This window comes from Canis lupus, chromosome 25, assembly GCF_048164855.1.
Source record: "Canis lupus baileyi chromosome 25, mCanLup2.hap1, whole genome shotgun sequence".
Lineage (NCBI taxonomy): Eukaryota > Metazoa > Chordata > Mammalia > Carnivora > Canidae > Canis > Canis lupus.
In genome coordinates, this window is record NC_132862.1 from 37,288,113 (window position 1) to 37,310,874 (window position 22,762).

Genomic DNA, 22,762 nt, shown 5'->3' on the forward strand with positions numbered 1-22,762 from the left:
CCTGCAGGAGGCAGTTGGGATTCCTCTGTTAGTAAATTTTAGCTCAACACATAAATATTTTTGTCTTAAGATGTTTAGGGGAAAGACTGGCCCCATCTTAAACAAGTGAACTGAAGCACAAGAAAGGTTAAAGAATTATGTTATGCCTTCAGCTATAAAATGCATTACAAACAAGGATATCCTATTAGCTAACTAGTGAACTTAAAGCCACTTTGGAGAGGACATCTAAAGCCAACGAATAAAATTATGCAGAAGTATATCTTGAAGTGGTCCTGACCACTGTCACTAAAATTCTACCTAGCAGAAAAAGGATATCTTCCCATTGATAAGTCATATTAGAACTAAAACTTTAGGAAAGACAGAAGAGAGGAGGAAAGGGCAGGTGGACTAGAATAGAGCAGAGGATACTACATTAACTAACTAATGGAAAGGCTATTACAATGGACAAGTTGTATTCCTCATTCCTGCCACTGACTTTTATATTTTATAGCCTTGGTTAACGTGCTTACTGATTTGTGCTTCAGAAATGCCCTCCAATCTGTTCAAACCTGTAATTTTTTAATGCTTAAACCATTATGATAACCTCGTACTTTTCTGTTAGATCTAGTATCTTAGAAATGCTAAAATGATTAGTTCTGAAATCATACTGTTCCTAAAATAACTGAAATGCTTTCTATTATCTTTGTCTCATCATTCCTTTTCACTTTTATAATTATGTCAAGGAGAAGCACTAAGATCAACTCAACACTATGGTGAGTTTTTACCATATATATATCCTAGAACCTAATTTTACCTTTTCAAAACTCTAGTTTTCCATACCTGTCAACTCCTAATTGATGTCTTTATACTGTGAGCTCACTGTGTATTCGGAACACCAACCCCTGAAAAAGCTTAAGCCAGAGTAGCACAATGGAAGAAACAAACAAACCCAAAACGAAAACAAAGCCAAAAAAAGTCACACTCTGAAATACTTAATTATAGACATATATGCAAGGAATGGAGTTATCTAAATGGCTAAAGTAAATCCCCAAAGAAAGTTCTGAGTTCATCCCAACCAATTCAAACTTTAACCCCAAAAGTTCTTCTTTAATCAAATTATGTTAGATTTAGTTATGCGTTATTTTTTAAACAAGAGTTTTTACAAACCCATGGTTGCCTTTAAAGTACATAAAGAAAGAAAATTTTTAAAAAAGAAAGTTAGCCTTGCGATGCAAAGAAAGGAGAGTCAAATTACCTGCAAGCAGGCTGGGGCTGTGCCTGAATCCAAACCGCTGCATTTACCATTCATTATACAGCTGCATTATTGGGGGAAGGGGAGTTTAGAAGGGCACTGACCCCGAAAGTTCTCAATACTTCTCACTCATCATCAGGAAGGGGGAAGAAGGAAAGTTTTTTCTCTGGGTATTTTTTTGTTTGTTTGTTTTTGTTTTTTTGGCTCCTGAAAAGGCTGGCAAAGAACAGTAACAGTGCAAGCAGTTAGAATATTTCTTTAAAAAACAATTGTAAAAAATGCAAAACATTAAGGAATTTAAAACACCAAACTTTCGTTAATATAGAAGAATTTTCACTAGAGTTAGGCAGCCACCCCAAAACAGCATGGCAAAAGGGCACTGATATAAAGGAAATAAAATACCACACGAAAATCCAAAACAAAACTAAAAACATTTCAAATTAAACCTGGAAGACTAGAAGATTCCAACAGCAGATTTCTGTCCACTACTGAAACATTCCAAAATCCAAGCTTCAAAGGCGCCTAAATGTATCTTAAATGAAACTTTGTTTTTTTTTTTTTAAGAAAAAAAAAGAAAGAAAGAAAGAAAGCAGTGAACCTGGTTATAAATCCTGCAATATATTACATTAAAGAATATCCTAGTATAACAAAAACAAATTTTGAAATGAAATTAAACAAACAAACAAACAAATAAAAACAGTAGCAGCAGAGGTTACCTGTCTGAGCACCTACATTTTCTTAGGAGGGGATCGTGTCTCACCAGCCATATAGCCCATAAACCTTCTCAAAAAGAGTGAGCCAGGAGAAAAATGTAACACAAGATTTGATTTCACAATGTCTCTAAGCTCCCCAGACCCCAAACTGAGGATTCACTGAATGAAGAGAATTTGTTTTCCATTGTTTTCTTCTTGAGAAAAAGATGATTTTGAAAGTCAATTCTCTCAATGCCTTCGATACCTTCTCAAAAGTCTGATAAAGTGCTTGATGAAATCAAGTCTCTTGGTGGTTTTTCTAATGTTCCAGCATATTTTCTTATTGATAGCATGTACAGAAAGATTTCAAAGTTCAGTGGAGCAAAAGCCAGCAGAAATGACCAATCAATTATTAGGCACCAAAAAAAGAAAAAAACTATTAAAAATTTTAAATTGAATAGTGTGTGTGTGTGTGTGTGTGTGTGTGTGTGTAGTCCAATTTTCATCATAGGTAACATAAAAACAATAGCAGAAAGAATTACTTTTAAAATACAATTAAGAATTACAATTTTAACAATATACAATTTTACAATAATTCAGATTTGGGCATGATAGAAATTATACATATTTAATAAATACATTTTTACCTCTCATAATAGCAATGAAGATTATACAAAAGTTATTCAACAATATGAAAATATATTTAACTTTCACTTAAATATCTGGGGTGTTTCATTTGGGTTCTTCCAGAATGATTTGTTCATATTCTTTACCTTAATTTTTGAGGGAGTTCAAGAAGATATTCATGTTTTAAACCCTAAGATGACCATTCCTACCCTTCTCATTCTAACATGTGAGTGCAAATCCAGAAATAGGTTCGTAAAGCTATGTTTTAATATAGTGTGAATGCACAAAAGATGGATTAGTAGTGAATAAAACTAAAGGTGAAATAGTCTCCAATAATTCTTATATTTGGTTAGTCTGATAAAATGTTTTCAAAGGCTATCTACATTTTTCCTGACACCTTATCCCACCCAACAGAAACCCTGAGTTTTTCATCAGTGTATGTGTTCTATTTGTTTTAAAAATTGGTAAATCTATATGCATGTAATATGCAAGTAATGTATCATTATGCAACAACCAGATGGTTTCTACACAAACATATGAATGACTTAATTAAGCACTTCTTTCTCCCTCATTTATTTCTCTATCCCAAATATTATGCATCCTCCTATGATCATTCAGTGAAAGAAGTACCAAGTGTTTCTTTCTGTTAATGAGTCAGAGGTACTTTTATATGTATATATATATACACATACATATGTGTGTATATATATATACACACACACAGTAAGGCCCACAATAACCCTATGCAAGTCAAATTCTTTAAATGAGATTAGAATATCTTAAAATAAATTAGAAAATCCTCTTATCATCTTTTTCTGAGGTGAAATGAGACACTGCACGGATTAGAGGTACTATTCTATTTGCCAGCAATCAACCTTTCACTCAATTTTAATATTATTTAATTCTATGGAAAAAAACAAATTTTATTACATTCCTTTTTAAAACGGGGGAAAACTGTACAAGCATGATCAAACCTCTGTTAGAGCTGGTTAATACTGCTCTTTTATTATTGCCTTGAAGTCTCTCTAGTAGTGTCCAAGAAATTATGCTTAAGGTCCATCTGAAGGAAAAAAGCACTGGAGAGGCAAGAAAGGACTCGAGTAAAAGCTTCAGAGGATTGTAGTGAGATGGTACTTGCTGTTTAAAAAAATTACGTTGAGCTCTGGAGCATCTCCATTTCTTAACACACCTTCTAAACCATTATTCAAATAGATTTACCCATGTTCTAAAGGCTCGTGTTATATGCCATTCTGGGGCTTTTATAACTTCAGAAATTAAAGGAATATAAAGAGTGGACAGTATTGAAGGCTTCAGAGTTGGGCTATAAGAGACTTAATACTGCAAAATAAGTCCCCAAACAAAAACATCCAGTCCACCCCCCTAAAACCTACGTGTAATAGAAAATGCACAGCCAGAAGCAGAGAAAAGCATGTAGCCTTGAATAAATCATACACTGAACAGTCTAGAACCAAAGAAAAAAAACAAACAACATACATATACATAAAAAACCCTAAGAAGCATCTATTCTATGTCTTTAGTGAGTACGTCTACCCCAGTGTAGTTATTAAAACAAGTTATTTGTTATTTAAAGTAAAACTGTTTCCCCATCATGCTCCATTTTCTAGAATCTATCCTTTTTGATCGGTTGGTGTAAACAAAAAGCAAAACATACACATGCATGCGTGCACACACACACATATATACTCCCTCCTAAAATGTGAAAAATGCAAATATATAACGCTGGTATTATAAATCACTTCAATTTTATGCTTAAGAACTTATAGGCCCTTGATCTGCTCCCCAAAAATATTTTTCCGTGTCCTTATACTTTAAATGCCCCACCACCAAAAGAAAAAAGGAAAAAGGAAAAGGCTTTAAATGCACATGTTTCAAGTCAGTGTCTTGTTAACAAAAAAGGTAGCACTTTCTTCACTTTGGCCATTGTTAAAGATGCAGGCATAGTTCAGGGAATGTTAGACTAGCATGTATTAAAAAAAATTTGCAACATTAACAGAGCATATATCTTTCAAAAAAGATTAAAACACTAACAAATACAAGTCAATGCACATATTTTAAACTAGTGTAATTTTATCTACATTGGAGTAAATGTCATTTTGTGTACCAGACATTGCAATACTGTTCATTTCCCCATCATGCAAAAATGCCAGTTTTGTCATTAAAAGACCTTTATTGGGTCATATTAATGTTGCCCTCCCACCCAAATTAAGGGAAAACCAAAAACCAAAAATCATAAATCCCAGTAAAAGAGCTCAAGATTTCATAAACTATGAACATAAAGTTGCTAGTTAATATGGTAAAGTCAGAATTTTCAGATTTGCATGTAAAAATTTCTGTAATTTAGGTAGATGTTTTCCTCACTCGTTACATCTTTGCAACACAATGTGAGTTATGCTATGCTAAAATTTGTAGGAACTGTACAAAAGCAAAAGCAAGGGACCATGAAAAAAACTGTGTTTTTCATGGCCTGAGAGCTACATATTTTTGATTAATTTAAAAGGGTAACTATGGGGGGGGGGGGAGGTTAACTATAAGAGCCTGACGTTTTTCTGAATCTCACCTCTTCTGCCTTTCTATCTGTAGTATCTGTAAATGGAAGTCAGTAACAACAGTAGAGGTCTAGTCTATTTCCCCTTTCTTCTCTCCTAACTAATTCTAATCAATTTTCTCTCATCTTCCTGAGTACCTTCCATGAACAGCATTGCAAGTTGGTTAAAAAAAAAAAAAGAAAGAAAGAAAAAAAAAAGAAGAAAAAGAAAGTGAGTTTTACAAGGGTTTTGTTGGTTAATTATTTACCGGTGGAGTCACTCCACCAGGAGTTTGATTTCATTGGCTATCAGCTGGTTCATGTTGAATACGCCCCCTGGGAGCTTGGTGAGTAGCTCTCGCTCCGTGCTTTCAGGGTCGCTGTCAACAGAGCTGGAACTTGCGCTCATGTTGTCGACAGCAGTGCTGGCTGGGGGACCCAGCTCCGGCTCACTAGTCTCACTGGCCGTGGACACCACGGAGAGCAGGGACATACGCCGGGTGAGCCGGCCAGAGGGCAGGAGGGAGGCGGCATAGTCCGCTATGATACCAGCTACATCTAGATTACAAGCCTTATCAAAGGCGATGAAACCTACATTTGCATTGGCCTCGCAGACACAGAAGGAGCCGTCATCTTTCATCAATAGGTCAATGCCACACACATCCATCCCTAGGATATTAGACACCTGGATAGCTAGCTGCTTTCCTTGTTCACTCAACGAGCACATCATCCCCACACCACCTGGCAAAAAAGAAACAAGATAAGTTACCGAAATGATAAATTTCTGAAGTAAAACTAAAGCTTGCCTCTAACGTTAACTCTTAAATCAGTAATGATAACAAAGGTGCCATTCTGGTGTAAAATTGTGGCTTTTGAAGTCTAAGTTTTCTTCATTAGAGAATCCTTGTCCAATTCAAAGAAATAACTTAGTACTTTTTCAAAATGCTATTTTTTTCTGAACATGGCATTAAACTTTCATAGATACCTATCTTACTTGCAATAATATGGATCGAGGGGAAGTTATCCTGAAGAGTTCATAGTTTTATAAAGGAAGGAGAGTAGAAAAGAGTATCAGGGAAAACTGTTACCTTTCCAAATAATAGGAAGAAATATGTCTGATTGGAGCATAGGAAAAGAGGTTAGCCATTAACGGAATGTTAAAACATGAATGAGCATGCAGATTGACAGGAGTTTGGGAAAAGGGATGGAAATGGAATTAACGGTACCTTACAAACCACCAAACATTAGAAAAAAGAAAAAAAGAGGAAGAAACAATTTAAATAATACACACAAGATAAAACTGAAGGAATAAAATGAATTGTATTGGCAATTACACTAAAAACAAAACTCAAATTTCCCATGGAAAAGGTGGAAACTGATCAGATTGGTATGAAAGACAAAGTTTATCTATATGCTGTACTAAATGGAAAAAATTTTTGAAAACTAAAGGGATGGGCAAAGAGATAAGGGACGAAGTCAAAAATAAACCACTTTATAGCCTTACATCTCTTGAATTAGTATATATTCATATATATTTTTTCTTTTATCAAATATTGACAGTAATCAATCATGCATTGGCCCAAAACAAACAAAACATTAATTTTTCTTTCTTTTTTTTGACAAAGAAAGAGCTTGTATGCGGGAGCTGGGACAGACTGAAGGGACAGAAAGAATCCCAAGCAGGCTCCACAATCAGCTCACTGTGGGACCTCACAACCCTGAGATCATGACCCAAGCTGAAATCAAGAGTTAGACACTCAAGCCGAGTGGAGGGAGAAACAGGCTCCATGCAGGCAGCCTGATGTGGGACTCAATCTGGATCTCCAGGATCAGGCCCTGGGCTGAAGGCGGTGCTAAACCACTGAGCCACCCGGGCTGCCCCAAGAATTTCAGAAATTATAAATTAATGATTTAAGTAACCAAAAGATTATTAAGGACTCAAATTGCAACACTGATCCCCTAAAGGAAAATGAAACCCACCTGTAAAAACACTTCATACCAAAACTTTTACTTTGAAATAAGAAATTAAGTACTCTTAGAAAAAGGAACTGAGAAGAAAGATTTAATAAAGACAAAAAGTTGAATGACTAGAATAGAAAAAATAGAACAAAAGAAATCCAAATGCTACTTTGACAAGATTATGAATGATATCAAAGACAGAACTGCAGACAAAGCAGAGGTTCAAATAAGCGTAAGCAATTATCTCAAACTGGTATCAAAACCTGAAACCTGAAACAAATGGTTGATTTCTAAGCAAATGAGAGATTATCAATATCAACATTGATCCAAGAAGCAGCAAACTTTAAAGAGGCCAACTGTTATTACAGAAGAGACTGGAAAGGTGATAAAAGAAGTACTTCTACAAAAAGAATCAGGACCAAATGGGTTCAAAGTGGAGTTTTGTTTAGCTATCCTTTATTCCAATGTTACTTTACCTATAAAATGCCCTAGGAAAAGAATAAAAATTCCCCCAATACAGTCAAAGAACGAATGTTATATAACTTTGATATAAAAAATGATCAAGATGCTTTTAAAACACTATGGGCCAATCTTTAATTATTAAAATAGATGTAAATATTTACATGAAATACTAAAGGAATTCCAGTCAAAAATATGCTATTACCATTTAAAGAAGGTTTATTCTACAATTGCAAGGGTAGTTCAAAAACTGTTTTAGGGATCCCTGGGTGGCGCAGCAGTTTGGCGCCTGCCTTTGGCCCAGGGCGCGATCCTGGAGACCCGGGATCGAATCCCACGTCGGGCTCCCGGTGCATGGAGCCTGCTTCTCCCTCTGCCTGTGTCTCTGCCTCTCTCTCTCTCTGTGACTATCATAAATAAATAAAAAAACTTAAAAAAAATAAACTTTTTCAAAAACTGTTTTAAATCTAAAATTTATCAACAAAATGCAATACATAAAGAAATTAAAGGTGGAAAAACACACTAATGATCTTATCAATACAAGGACGCCAAACGCACTAGATAAAATTCATTCCTACTAAAAAAAAACAAAAAACAAAACAAAACAAAACAAAAAAAAACAAACTCTAGTAAAGGTACTTAAATATCCGAAATAGCAAATCATTAAATCCATTTAATTGCTATTTTTTTATTTTTTAAATATTTCATTCAAATTCAATTTGGCAACATATAGTATGACATATATAACACCAAGTGCTCATCCCATCATCCCACGGGCCTTCCTTAGTGCCCGTCACCCAGTTACCCCATCTCCACCCTCCTCCCCTTCTGCAATCCTTTGTTTCCCAGTTAGGAGTCTCATGGTTTGTCTTCCTCTTTAATTTATCCACACTTAGTCTCCTCCCTTTCCTTTATAATCCCTTTCACTATTTCTTATATTCCACATATGAGTGAAACCACATGATAACTGTCTTTCCCTGATTGACTTATTGCACTCAGCATCCCTCCAGTTCTATCCATATTGAAGTAATGGTAAGCATTCATCCTTTCTGATGGCTAAGTAATATTCCACTGTAAAAATAGGAACATTTCATAAATTTGCATGACAACCTTGTGTAGGGGCCATGCTAATCTTCTCTGTATTGTTTATATGCTGCCAAAGTGAGCTTTAATTTTCATTAAAGCAAGTTCAATGAAAATCAGAAACTTAGATACTTGCAATCATTACACAACACTGTACTGGAGATTCTAAAGCAGTGATTCTCAACTGGTAAGAATTTAGAAACTGAATAGTGGCATTTTGGGCTGTTTAACTGAGGATAGCTGCTCTATAGGTAGCATTTATTGGTTATTATAGGTCAGAAATGTTGAACAAAAATGACAAACTACCTAACTGAAAAGAGGACAAATATAATAAAAGTAATTCATATATAAATACACATAAATTATCAACAAGCTATGAAAAGATACTCCCATCATTAACAGAGAAATAAACTGAAAGAAACAGTGAGATAGCATTTAACTCCCGTTAGATTGGCAAAAACCTGAAAAAGAAAAAAGTAACACTAGTGCTTGTGGGCTGGGAGGAAAAAAGGTATTTTAATATGTCAGAAGTAGAAATACACATATAGTTTTCTGGGAAATTAACTTGCCCACATCTATAAAAATTAAAAGTAAATACATTTTGATCCAGCAATAGTCATAAAGCACTTACTACAGTACCGGTGCTAAAGAGATGGTAATTGCCATTACTGTAAATATTGAATATAAGAAAATTCCTATTTTCAGAGGTCTTTTTTAGGCCTCTGAACAACCTGCTGCCAGAGTGGGAGGGATGGGGTATAATAGGTGAAGGAGGTGATTAAGAGGTACAGACTTCCAGTAATAAGTCATGGGGGCACCTGGGAGGTATAGTTGTTTATCAAGACAGAAGTACTGAAAGCACTTTTAAGGGAAAGAGAAACAAATTCAGAACTTGGGGAGGAAAAGGAAAAATAACCATGGTGGGGGGGGTAAACAGAGAACTTAATTCAATTGATAACTTATTTCTCAAGCTGGTTAATGGGTACATACTTTCCTAGGAAAAGCCTCAGTTACTTCAAAATTTTAAAAGTATCACTTCTTAATGTAAAATTAACTTACCTTTTTAATTTCTTTTGCTTAAAGTATAAAAAGTAATTGTTAATTAAATCTCACAGTAGAAACGTAAGAAAGTAAAAGTGTCCCAGAAGGGAATCCCTGGGTGGCTCAGTGGTTTAGCGCCGCCTTCAGCCCAGGGCGTGCGTGATCCTGGAGTCCCAGGATCGAGTCCCACATCAGGCTCTCTGCATGGAGCCTGCTTCTCCCTCTGCCTGTGTCACTGCCTCTTTCTCTCTCTGTCTCTCATGAATAAATAAATAAAATCTTAAAAGAAAAAAAAAAAGTGTCCCAAAAATGAAAAGATGCCATTCAGCTCTGTAGCGGCAAATAAGTATATTATGATGGGATGAAAAATGGAAAATGGGATATGAAGAACTAATGCCAGGAGGCAGAAATCATTTTTTTTTGCTTTTATTTTTTTTTCCAGAAATCATTTTTTAGAGTAGAAAAGAGGCTATTTACCACTGTTAGCTTTCAAATCCCCTGTGCTCCTATTCTATGCCCCTATACTGAATTTCAAATTTATCAATATATATGTGTATTATATACACACACACGCAAATATATACAAATATACATATATATATATTTAAGATTTTATTTATTCATTCATGAGATACACAGAGAGAGGCAGAGACACAGGCAAAGGGAGAAGTGGGCTACCTGCAGGGAGCCTGATGCGGGACTCATTCCCAGTTCCACAGGATCACGACCTGAGCCAAGGCAGACGCTCAACCACTGAGGCACCCAGGCACCTCCCAGTATATTTTTTTTATAGTTTACTGCATAAATTTATATTCCCAGCAAACTACTATAGATTTTTGCATATATTTATATTTTATATAAATAGAATCATACAACATGTACTCTCTTAGGTGACTTTAATTTTTTCTCAACATTATGTTTCTGAGATTTATCCCTGTGTTTGTATTTCTTAGAGGTAACACGGGCAAATAATGCAGGGTCTGTTAGTCTACTCTAAGACTATAGACTAGTGTACTTTGAATGAAACAGGGAACCACTGGAGGATTTTAAACAAAGCTTGACTTGATTGCACTTGTATTTTAAAAAGATCACATCGCTGCTGTATTAGGAAGACACTGTAGGAGACTAAGGATGGAAGCAAGATGACCAATCAGGGGATACAACAAGTAATCCAAATAAGGTAAGACAATGTTACTGGCAGAGATAATGAGAAACTGTCAGATTTGGATACGTTTAGAGAGCAGAAATATAAAGAAATTGAAATCTGACAGTTTTGATACGTGGTGTAAGATTCAGATGACTCAGGCAGCCCCAGTGGTGCAGCGGTTTAGCGCCGCCTGCAGCCCGGGGCGTGATCCTGGAGACCCGGGATGGAATCCTACGTCAGGCCCCCTGCATGGAGCCCGCTTCTCCCTCTACTTCTCTCTCTCTCTCTCTGTCTCTATGAATAAATAAATAAAATCTTAAAAAAAAAAAAAAAGATTCAGATGGCTCTACAAGAGTCTCAACAAGAGACTCAACAAGAATTGCCATTAAATGATAAGGAGAATATGAGGTGAAACACACTAAGAGGGGGAATTAGATTGGAAGTCCAGTTTTGGAGAGGATTAAAATATCTGTTAGACAACTACTTGGACATACTGAGTGGACAGTTATTTATATGTACTTGGAGTTCAAGGAGAAAGCCTAAAATGGAGATATAAACTTGAAAATAAAAACATAGATAGTATTTAAAGATGCAATCCAGATCAGATGACTAAGAAAATGAAATACACAGAAAAGAAAAAACCCAACTAAGTTCTAAGGCACTTTAACAATAAGAGATCTCAAAAAATACACCATTAAAGTAAAATCAATAATCTTGTTTGAACTGATGGGTAAAATAGGTTAGGAAACAGTTTGAATGAATTCCAATTACATACAAAATCAGTGTATCACCGGAGATGGAATCTTTAACTCTGGTCAGATATTTCACACAAGTGTGAATTGGGTTACAAATTGAGCACAGGTAGAAACAAATTTATGATTCAGAAAAATCCAATTTTATTACCAGAAAAACAATTCAAAACTATTTATTATATTCGTTACAAGTCTACTGATATAGTTACGAGTTTTTTAGCCTATTAAGTAAAAAGTCTGTAGTAGTTATATATGAATACTCACTGGACAAGCTATTATAATACTATATATACTAGAAAGACACCTGCATTGTTTTTACCTAGTGAGCAGTTGCTTTGCATCCTTCCATCTGTTGAACAACGTAACATGGTGCCAACTACACGGCCTCCCACAACAATGACACGCACATCCCGTCCATGAGACTCCTTAACATACTTCTGAAACAGGTATGGAGCTTCGTGGCGAATAAGATGGCTTAGATCAGCCAAATGGTGCTTATCTCGAGCCAAGAAAACAGCTTTGCCTGATATTGAAAAAGAATTTTAAAAAATATTAAGTCATCATATTGACAGCAGTTGTATGTATTACCTGCCTCTTCTTGGGTCTCAACCTGCTCTTTGAGAATCCATTACATTTTAACCAAAGTAACAGTTATGGTAATTAGTAAAACAATGCAAAAATGTATTTAAAGATAAAGTTAATAATCTCTTACCACTCCCTGAATTTCTACAGTAATCCATAATTTATTTTGTTATATGTCATGAAATAAGTGTCTAAGATTTGTATTCTTCCAGGTGAGCCAACAATGCCAGCCTCATTTATTAGTAAAACATTTCCCTCCAAGTAAAAATGTGTCTTACATATTATCATACAATATATATAACATATGCATACAGTAAAACAGAAGTATGTTACTACATACCTAGTTTTATTTGAGTTCACTATCAATTACATTGCTGTATTTGTCAATTTTTGTGCCAAAACAAGAGGCTGTTTTTAAAACATGAGTATAAATCCTTTGACATTCTTCCCATCAAGAAAAGGGGGAATCTTTATCCTTTCATTTTGAATCTAGGAGGATTCAACACAGCAGAAGCTTTTCTGTATGACTTCTGAGGCTAATTCATAAAAGGTCATGCAGCTTCTGTGTTCACTGGAGCCTCTCTGTGGAGCCATAAGACTTCCTGGCTGCCATACTGGAGACCCAATTATAAACAATACACTCAACAGCCCCAGCTGGATCACGATCCATCTATCCCCGTGAAGGCATTAAGCTTTATGAAGTACTTGGATTCATGAATATTTTATGCCTTAAGAAATCCTTCCTTACTCTGAAGTCATTTAAGATATCTTTATATACTTTCTTCTACAGCTTCATAGTTTTGCTTTATATATTTAAGTCTTTAAACTATGTAAATTGGGACAGGGATGACTGGTGTTAGTGATCTAAGGTCCTTGCATTGTTAAAAAGGAAGATAAAAATATAATTTGAAAGTTGGTCTAAATGAAATATGCATCTTAAATTTTCTATGACAACCACTAAATTAACAGAAATCACTTCTAGCCAAACTGAACTCACAGTAGACTTCTGTTTCAAGTACCATGCACCAACAATTTCCTTCTATTTTCCCAAAGTCCTGCTTCGAAAGGTATATATTTCAATTGATAAGGTTACTATCTAGTCAATAACCATGAGAAAATACAAAGAGAATAATAGCATTAATCAGATTAATAGAAATGTATTTTGTATAATCACCCTTATTAATTATTAAGAGTAAAGTCAAATGATGTTCCATAGTAGCAATTCATACACACCTCTATGACCTCGTGTATTCTTTACTACCATTGGAAACTCCAGTACTTCTGCTTCATCAATCATTTTAGCAAAATTTTCATGACCACCTGACATAAGCAAAAAAGAAATTAAGAACAGTAACAAAGGTGTTTTGTGGTAAGTTTTATCTATACTAAAGTCAGCAAAACAGAGGAGGTAGAAGGTTATGAACATGATGGCTAAATTTTCCTAAAGAAAGTAATTAAAAATTGAGGGGCACCTGTGTGGCTCAGGCAGTTAAACATCTGAATCTGGGGCAGCATAGGTGGCTCAGCGGTTTAGCACCGCCTTCAGCCCAGGGCCTGATCCTGGAGACCCGGGATTGAGTCCCACATCGGGCTCCCTGCATGGAGCCTGCTTCTCCCTCTGCCTGTGCCTCTGCCTCTCTCTCTCTGTCTCTCATGAATAAATAAATAAAATCTTAAAAATAAAAAATAAACATCTGAATCTGGATCTCAGCTAAAGTCTTGATCTCAGGATCTCAGCGTTTTGAGCTCAAGCCCCATGCCCAGCATGGAGGCTACTTTAAGAAAAAAAAAAGCTGGGATCCCTGGGTGGCTCAGTGGTTTGGCACCTGCCTTCGGCCCAGGGCCTGATCCTGTAGTCCCAGGATCGAGTCCCACATCGGGCTTCCTGCATGAAGCCTTTTTCTCCTCTGTGTCTGTGTCTCTGCCTCTCTCTCTCTCTCTCTGTGTGTGTGTCTCTCTCACAAATAAATAAAAATCTTAAAAAAAAAAAAAAAAAGCTGAAAGTACAGTCAAATACCATTTTAAAACAAGCCCTTTAGGGCAGCCCCGGTGGCGTAGCAGTAGCACCGCCTGCAGCCCAGGGTGTGATCCTGAAGACCCAGGATCGAGTCCCACATCGGGCTCCCTGCATGGAGCCTGCTTCTCCCTCCGCCTGTGTCTCTGCCTCTCTCTTCGCTCTCTCTGAATGAATGAATAAATAAATCTTTAAAAATAAATAAATAAATAAAAATAAAACAAGCCCTTTGAAATGGATGAAAGCCATTTTAAACTATAAATATGCTAGTATCTAACTTCAAGAAATTAAGTATCTTTCAGCTAAAATTTTCCTAATTCTATACAATATTTTCTACTTTTATCCCTTATTCTTCCACTACATAAAAAACAGAAGCATCAAGATCTACTTCAGTGTAGATTTATCTCCCTGTTTAGAAGAATGAGTCTGTTTAGAAGACTCATCCAAGGTTGAAAGATCCTACATGTGTTCTCTCCCTCTCAAACACAAATTAACTTTTATAATCTCCAGTATTCATCAGTTCTTTCTACACTGAGCCACCCAGTATCAATGAGTTTTGTTCTTTACTGTTTTTATTGCCTATGAACAAGTGATACAGTAATAAGATTACAGCAAAAATGAACTATAGTTGTAAAAAATCAGCATGGTGATATAAAAAAAAATTAAACCACGAAAAAGTTCTCTAAGTAACTGCAATATGATAGGTTTGCAGTTTAGAGAAATTAAGATGATTCAGTCACCTGATTTTAAACCTTCAACATAGGCAGCCCAGTTGGCTCAGTGGCTTAGTGCCGCCTTCAGCCCAGGGCATGATCCTGGAGACCCGGGATCGAGTCCTGCGTCGGGCTCCCTGCATGGAGCCTGCTTCTCTCTCTCTCTCTCTCGTTCTCTCGCTCTTTCCCTCTGTCTCTGTCTCTCATGAATAAACAAATGAAATCTTTAAAATAAATAAATAAAATAAACCTTCAACATTAGAGCACAGGTAACATTTGTTAATTTGGTAACCATTTTCTCTTTTCTTTCTTTTTTTTTTCTTTCTTTTTAAAAAATATTTTATTTATTCATTCATGAGAGACACACAGAGAGAGAGGCAGAGACACAGGCAGAGGGAGAAGCAGGCTCCATGCAGGGAGCCTGACATGGACTCGATCCCAAGGACTCTAGGATCACACCCTGGGCCGAAGGCAGCGCTAAACCACTGGGCCACCCAGGCTGCCCCATTTTCTCTTTTCCATCCTCTTGAAATCAGAAGTGGAGACCCATGATATAAGCAAAAATATCCCAAAAGCATCTGACAGAATTCTCAAACTATTCTTATAGTCTCTTCTTGTGCAATTGCTATAAATAGCAATATATCCACACATGCCCTACAGACTTGGAGACTTGGTTCATTTCTTTAAAATATTCAAGTTGGGGGGAATTCCTGGGTGGCGCAGCGGTTTGGCGCCTGCCTTTGGCCCAGGGCGCGAACCTGGAGACCCGGGATCAAGTCCCACGTCGGGCTCCCGGTGCATGGAGCCTGCTTCTCCCTCTGCCTGTGTCTCTGCCTCTCTCTGTGTGTGACTATCATAAATAAATAAAGAAAAAAAATATTAAAAAAAAATAAAAATAAAAATAAAATATTCAAGTTGGGGGATCCCTGGGTGGCGCAGCGGTTTGGCGCCTGCCTTTGGCCCGGGGCGCGATCCTGGAGACCCGGGATCGAGTCCCGCGTCGGGCTCCCGGTGCATGGAGCCTGCTTCTCCCTCTGCCTGTGTCTCTGCCTCTCTCTCTCTCTCTCTCTGTGACTATCATAAATAAATAAAAAATTTTTTTAAAAAGGCAAAGGACTTTAAAAAAAAAAAAAAAAAATATTCAAGTTGGGGTGCCTGGGTGACTCAGTCGGTTAAACATGAGACTTGATTTCGGCTCAGGTCATGATCTCAGAGTCATGAGCCTGAGCCCTGAGTTGGGCTCCACACTCAGTGCAGACTTTGCTTGTCCCTTTCTCTCTCTGCTCTTCCCCACGTGTGTGCACTCTTTCTCATAAATCAATCTTTTTTAAAAGAATGCCTCATTAACTCTCCAAGCACACCACTGAACATTTATTTGAAGAACTGTCTTTATGGAAAATTGTAATGATCTATAGTAAGTTTGATCTTTTCTAAACAAAGGAACTGGACAGGCAGGAAATATATTAACATAATATTATTTATATCAGTGCTACTCAAAACTGTTGTCCAGTAACCTGTGCCTATCTGTGATTTCTCTGCTACTGATGTGATCAGATAAATATAAGAGTAAGCACTGGAAACTTTTATAGCAATCTGGCACTGCTCAGACATTTTTATCATTCTTTATGAGAGTACTGATCCACAGAGATATAAGCAGAGGGAGAAGCAGGCTCCCCTGCAGGGAGCTTGATGTGGGACTCCATCCCAGGACCAAGGATCGTGACCTGAACCAAAGACAAACACTCAACCACCGTGCCACCCAGGCATGTCACAGTGGCTGAGCATCTGCCTTCGGCCCAGGGACTGATCCTGGAGTCCCGGGATCGAGTCCCACATCGGGCTTCCTGCATGGAGCCTGCCTCTCCTCTGTCTGTATTTGTGTCTCTTTCTGTGTCTCTCATGAATAAATAAATAAAATCTTTAAAAGTTTTATTGGTTAAGTGTGGTCGATAGCAGCTTTCACAATACAATAACATTACAGAGGGTCACAAGAGAGAATTTATGGCCCTGAAAGTGCAAAATATTTACTTTTTGGCCCTTTACAAGAAAAGTTTGTTAAATCAACTCTACCAATATCATGGAATTAAATCTTAACACAGGATTCATAATTCTCGTGCCCAGTTTGTTAAAACTGAAAGGTTTTTTAAGACTTTTATGTATTAATTTAACAGAGAAAGAGAGAGAGTGCATAAGTATGCAGAGCATTCAGAGGGAGACAGAGGCACAGGCTCCCTGCTGAGCGGAGAGCCAATGCGGGACTCCCAACACAGAACCCCAAAATCATGACCAGGGCCTAAGGCAGATGCCTAACAAACTGAGACACCCAGGAACCCCTATAAGTTATTTCTTTCCTTTTTTTTTTTTTTTTTAAAGATTTTATTTATTCACAAGAGACACACACAGAAGGAGAGGCAGAGCAAAGGCAGCAGAGAGAGAAGCAGGCTCCCTGCAAGAAGCCCGATGTTGGGACTTGATCCTGGGACTCTAGGACCACGTCCTGGGCAGAAGCCAGACACTCAACCTCTAAGCCACCCAGGTGTCCCTGTAAGTTATTTTTTTAAGAAGTATCTTTAAGTTTACAAATTTCTTTCATCACATAACTCAATTTAGTATGGCTTTCAAAACTGTAAGTGCTGTAAAACTTAGACTGTAAATTCTTATTGGTGAACTTACCATAAGAGAAAGTATCTGGCAGAGGAACACCATGGCCAGCCAACTCCTGAAATGTCCAGAACTTATTAACACAGTTCAGGATGGCTTGAGGTCGGTTCATCAACCGGCATCCCATCTTCTCTAAATGGCGCAAAACAGTGATGTCGCTATCACTTTGTACCCAAGGGGTTGGTACTCTCACTACAACCACTTGGGGATAGGCAGTAATTAGTTCTCCATTGATCCGTAGACCTGAAATATATAGGAGTGAAGCCAAAACCATTAAAAGGGAATATACCAAAATATACAAAAGCTTGGGTCACAAAACTAAATGTACCATTTTGTTAAGATTTCACCGGAACAAAGAGACATTCCTACTTAAATTATATTCTTTTACAAGAAAAAAAAAATTTAATGAGAAAAATTCTGCAGTGGTCAAAAAAAACTATGGTATGTGCGTCAATACAATGAAATACCACATAGCCTTTTTTTTTTTCTTTTTTTTTTTTAATGATAGGCACACAGTGAGACAGAGAGAGAGAGAGGCAGAGACACAGGCAGAGGGAGAAGCAGGCTCCATGCACCGGGAGCCTGACGTGGGATTCGATCCCGGGTCTCCAGGATCGCGCCCTGGGCCAAAGGCAGGCGCCAAACCGCTGTGCCACCCAGGGATCCCCACATAGCCTTTTAAAAAGAATGTCATAGGGGCAGCTGGCTGGCTCAGTTGGTAGAGCATGTGAGTTCAAGTCTCACACTGGGTGTAGAACTTACTTAATAAAATTAAAAAGAATCTCATAATCTGTTGAGAGACAGAAAAATGTCCACATACATAATACTATGTTTTTTAAAAAGCAAATCTTAGGGCACCTGGTGGCTCAGTTGGTAGAGTGTGCAACTCTTAATCACAAGGTTGGAGGTTCTAAAAAAAACAAAAAACAAAAAACAAAAACAAAAACAAAAAACAAGGTTGTGGGTTCTAGCCCCAAGCTAGGTCTAAAAGTTACTTGAAAATAAAATATTTAAAAAAATAAATAAAAGAAGTTTCTTGGATTTTATCCATTACCATTCTATCTAAAGAGGTCCTAAATAATAAAGGAATAAGGTATCTGTATCTCCCCTTCTCCTCCCCACCCCTGCTCTCTCTTAAAATATATATATAATAAATAAATAAATATACAATACACTATTGTTAGTCACAGTCAACATGTTTAACATTGTATCTCTAGGATTATTTATCTTATAACTTGGAAGTCTGTAACGTTTGACCACCATCTCCCATTTCCCCACCCCACCACCCACCTCTGGCAACCACCAAACTACTCTCTGTACGTACGAGTTTGGCTTTTTTTGATTCCTCATATAAATAAGATCATATACAGTATCTGCTTTTCCTTGTCTCACTTACTTTTCTTAACATAGTACCCAGAAGGTCCATCCGTATTGTTACAAAAGGCAGGATTTCCTTCCTTTTAATGGTTGAATAATAATCAAATGTATGTACACAGATCATATAGTAATAGAAATGTTCCACTCTTAGTCTACACACCAACAATAGAAACCACCTATCTGCTGTCACCGGAAATCAGGAGCATGGGAGTACTTTACCCCAAAGTGCAGATCTGCATACTACATATGTGGGTATTACTGAGGATGGAAAGAAATTCAATACCTCTTGTATCAGAAACACTTTGTTATTTTAGACAAGCAGAAGGTGAACTACAGTTAGAAAGAAGGGCAGGTACAGATCAATGTGAGCCTAAAAAGGCAAAGCAACATCTCTCACAACTCTGCCGTGTTACTGACCTCTTAGGCACTCTTAGCAAATGGTACTAGTATATATGATGTACAGCTTATAAAACTGAAACACAAGAAATAACTCTTTGCTTAGATCCCTGTTATTCAGTACACACATGCACATGAATGTGTATAAAATTTCCTACACAGGCATCCCTGGGTGGCTCAGCGGTTTGGCGCCTGCCTTTGGCCCAGGGCGCGATCCTGGAGTCCCGGGATCGAGTCCCACGTTGGGCTCCCTGCATGGAGCCTGCTTCTCCCTCTGCCTGTGTCTCTGCCGCTCTCTCTCTCTCTATCATGAATAAATAAATAAATCTTTAAAAATTCCTACACAATACCACCACTCACTGTAAAATAGGTAGTGCAGTTGAATGTGCTTACCACTCTTTTGTTTTTGACTCCGCTTCCTCAAATACACACACACACATTTTTTTGCATATCTTAAACCTCACTTTGTGAAACTGGTTCAGATTTTACATTTTAGATTAAGCGCATGATCAAGCATTAACAGTCAATAATAAGTTAACCTCAGAAAAGCAATGGGCAGGATTTTTATTCTTGTATTTTTGAGGTAAGAAATTTATTTTATAGGAGCACTTGGGTGACTCAGTTAAGCGCCCAACTCTTGATCTCAGCTCAGGTCTTGACCTCAGGGTCATGAATTTGGGACCTACACTGGGCTCCATACTGGGAGTGGAGCCTACTTTAAAAAAAAAAAGTATTAGGTAGAAACAAGTGTTGGTGAGGATGTTGAGAAAAAATCCTCTTGCACTGTCCATGGGAATACAAATTAGTCCAACCATTTTGGAAAATAATATGGAGGTTCCTCAAATAATTAAAAATAGAATCACCCTTCTCAAAATTATACTGAGTATTTACCCAAAAATACAAAAACACTAACCGAAAGGGAAACATGCACCCTTGTGTTTATTGTAGCACTATTTACAATAGCTGAACTATGAAAGCAGCCCAGGTGTCCACTAATAGATGAATGGCTAAAGAAGATATGGCATGTGTGTGTGTGTGTGTGTGTGTGTGTGTGTATATATATATAATGGGATATTATTCAGCCATAAAAAAGAATGAAATCTTGCTATTTGCAATGACATGGATGGAGCTAGAATATTATGCTAAGTGAAATATGCCAGTCAGAGAAAGACAAATACCATATGATCGATCTCTTACATGGAACTTAAAAAACAAAACAGATAAGCAAAGGAAAGAGACAGAGGGACAAACCAAAGAACAGAATCAACTCTGGAGATCAAATTTATGGCTACCAGAGGGGTGGGGGGAGGGATGGGAAAAAAAGAGAATGGAGATTAAGAAGTACACTTATGATGAAAAATAAAATGATTTTTAATGTGTATTATGAACTAAAAGCCTACTGCTATTATTAATGCAGAGTCAGAAGGTGCTATGGGCTGATTATTCTCCCAGTTGAAAGATCCCTTTGGGATATAAACAATCTCCTTGGGGCAGCCTGAGTGGCTCAGTGGTTTAGCGCTGCCTTCAGCCCAGGGCCTGGTCCTGGAGACCCAGGATCGAGTCCCACGTCGGGTTCCCTGCATGGAGCCTGCTTCTCCCTCTGCCTGTGTCTCTGCCTTTCCCTCTCTCTCTCTGTCTCATGAATACATAAATAAAATTTTTTTAAAAATCTCCTTGCCAATAATTAAGGTAGAGAATCTCTTATGTAGCCCTACTGTAACCTTGTGCTTTATGAGAGTAGAATTTGGCCACACCACTAAAAATACTAGTGTTTTTGTCCTCAGTAAACAAGAAACGAACAAACAAAAAGAAAAAAACAGGTTCCTTGCTGATATTTTTTCCCTCCATTTGCTATTGTTCCAGAGGATCCTTCAAGATTTCTGAGATATTTAGAGCTTACAGAATTGTAAGAATGTTATTTATTTATTTATTTATTTATTTATTTATTTATTTTAGCTCTTAAATGTTTTATCTTTAAAAAGGGGGGGAACTGAAAGAATTTTAACTGAAAGTTTCAATTGAAGGTACTATTGTACACAATTAAAAACCCACACAATCTCTGTTCCATAGATCAAGGAAGCACTCAAAGACTACTGGAGATGTGTCACTGAAACAGGAGACAATATGGAGGGGTTCCCATTAGCCAAATTTTGGATGATTTGACCATCAAAAAGGCCAATTAACTGATAACACACTTAATGCAAAAAAAGTTCATGAATTCATAATTATAGAGACAGGGCAATTAAAAAAAAAAAAAGCCTCATCTGCTATCACTGAAAGGACTACAACATAATTCCTTATTCTAAAAACCAGTAAATAATGAGGAAAAAATTACATTTATCCTACCATTTCAGCAGGAACTACAGTTTACCAGGAAAAGGTGGGAAAAGCTCTTCCTTAGAGACAAATGCCAATTAAAATAGAAGAATAACTAAAGTTGAAATATAATCATTTTGTAAAGCCCAATGCAGTAAGTGATTCAAGCAAGGATCAAAGATGTTAAAAGCATTAAGGAAGAAAAAAAGCATTAAGAAAAGGTTGATGGGATATTTGTATAATGCCAAAATATCTGATTTGCTAAGCCAAAAGTAAAAACAGGTTTTTGTAACAGACAGACTATATTACCCTGGGATCAAAGTTAGCATCACTACCAGTGGGACACAGACGATCATTTTGTGCCTCCTGGTTGAATATACTATTAAGTAACTACCACCACCTAGGCAGCAATTTTTTGCTCAAAATGTATAACCTGTATCTAAGCATACCAATTCACTAGCAACTTCAGAAGGCAGACACCACAAGGAAACTCTTAGACAAACAAAGAATGAGACATTTAAGATAACTGTTCCGATTACTTCAAAAAGTTGATGTCACTGAAGAAATAAAGATGGGAGTTCTAGAGTTAGGAAGACTAAGTAGACGTTACATCCAAATATCCTTGCATGAACACTTTTACAAAGAAAGCCTGATCTGAAAAGAATAACGGAAAGATATTTTAGAATTAACTGTGAAAATCTGACTCTAGTATTTATTAGATGACATTAAAGAATTATTCATTTCTTAAGATATGCTAATGGTATTAAATTCTATAGGACAGTGTCTTTATTTTTTGGCTACAGATATTGAAGAATTTAGGGGTAACACGAAAACAGGTACAGCTACTTGTCATGAAAGACTAATAACTCTCAAAAAGCTGTGTGTAATGTATATAAGGAGAAAGAGATATAAAACAAAAGCTTATTACTGAACACTCCATATAGACAGCAAGAATATAGCTATCCATAATTCTATTCTTTTAACTTATATATTCACTCAAAATTTTATTTTATTTACTCAAAATTTTAAATACAAAGTGCGGGTAGGGTGGGGGCAGAAACCAAGACATATCAAATTCACCCAAAGAAAACTGATGTTGGTCATTCCTATTTCTAAATCTCCAGGGTTTGCTGCTGAGCTTTTTCTCTTTTGTTTTTTAATGGTTTC

At 36.9% G+C, this 22,762-nt stretch overlaps 1 protein-coding gene and 1 non-coding gene across 11 annotated transcripts in view; both read right to left on the reverse strand.

Moving 5' to 3' along the window:
• The window catches only part of RIMKLB (ribosomal modification protein rimK like family member B), a 171,211-nt gene that overhangs the window by 6,298 nt on the left and 142,151 nt on the right, over nt 1-22,762 (reverse strand). For 7 of the 10 annotated variants that reach the window (XM_072799163.1, XM_072799162.1, XM_072799161.1 and 4 more), the window contains 4 exons: nt 17,519-17,749; nt 13,352-13,438; nt 11,856-12,059; nt 1,235-5,836 (listed from right to left, as the gene is read on the reverse strand). In XM_072799163.1, the coding sequence (XP_072655264.1) occupies nt 5,373-5,836; nt 11,856-12,059; nt 13,352-13,438; nt 17,519-17,749 (986 nt within the window). In that variant the 3' untranslated portion in view covers nt 1,235-5,372. The remainder of the gene's footprint in view (nt 1-1,234; nt 5,837-11,855; nt 12,060-13,351; nt 13,439-17,518; nt 17,750-22,762) is intronic. The other 3 variants (XM_072799159.1, XM_072799158.1, XM_072799156.1) reach the window with 3 other exon arrangements.
• Nucleotides 8,588-8,691, reverse strand: LOC140617770 (U6 spliceosomal RNA). Its single transcript, XR_012017939.1, has one exon. It is a non-coding gene; the product is annotated as a U6 spliceosomal RNA (small nuclear RNA).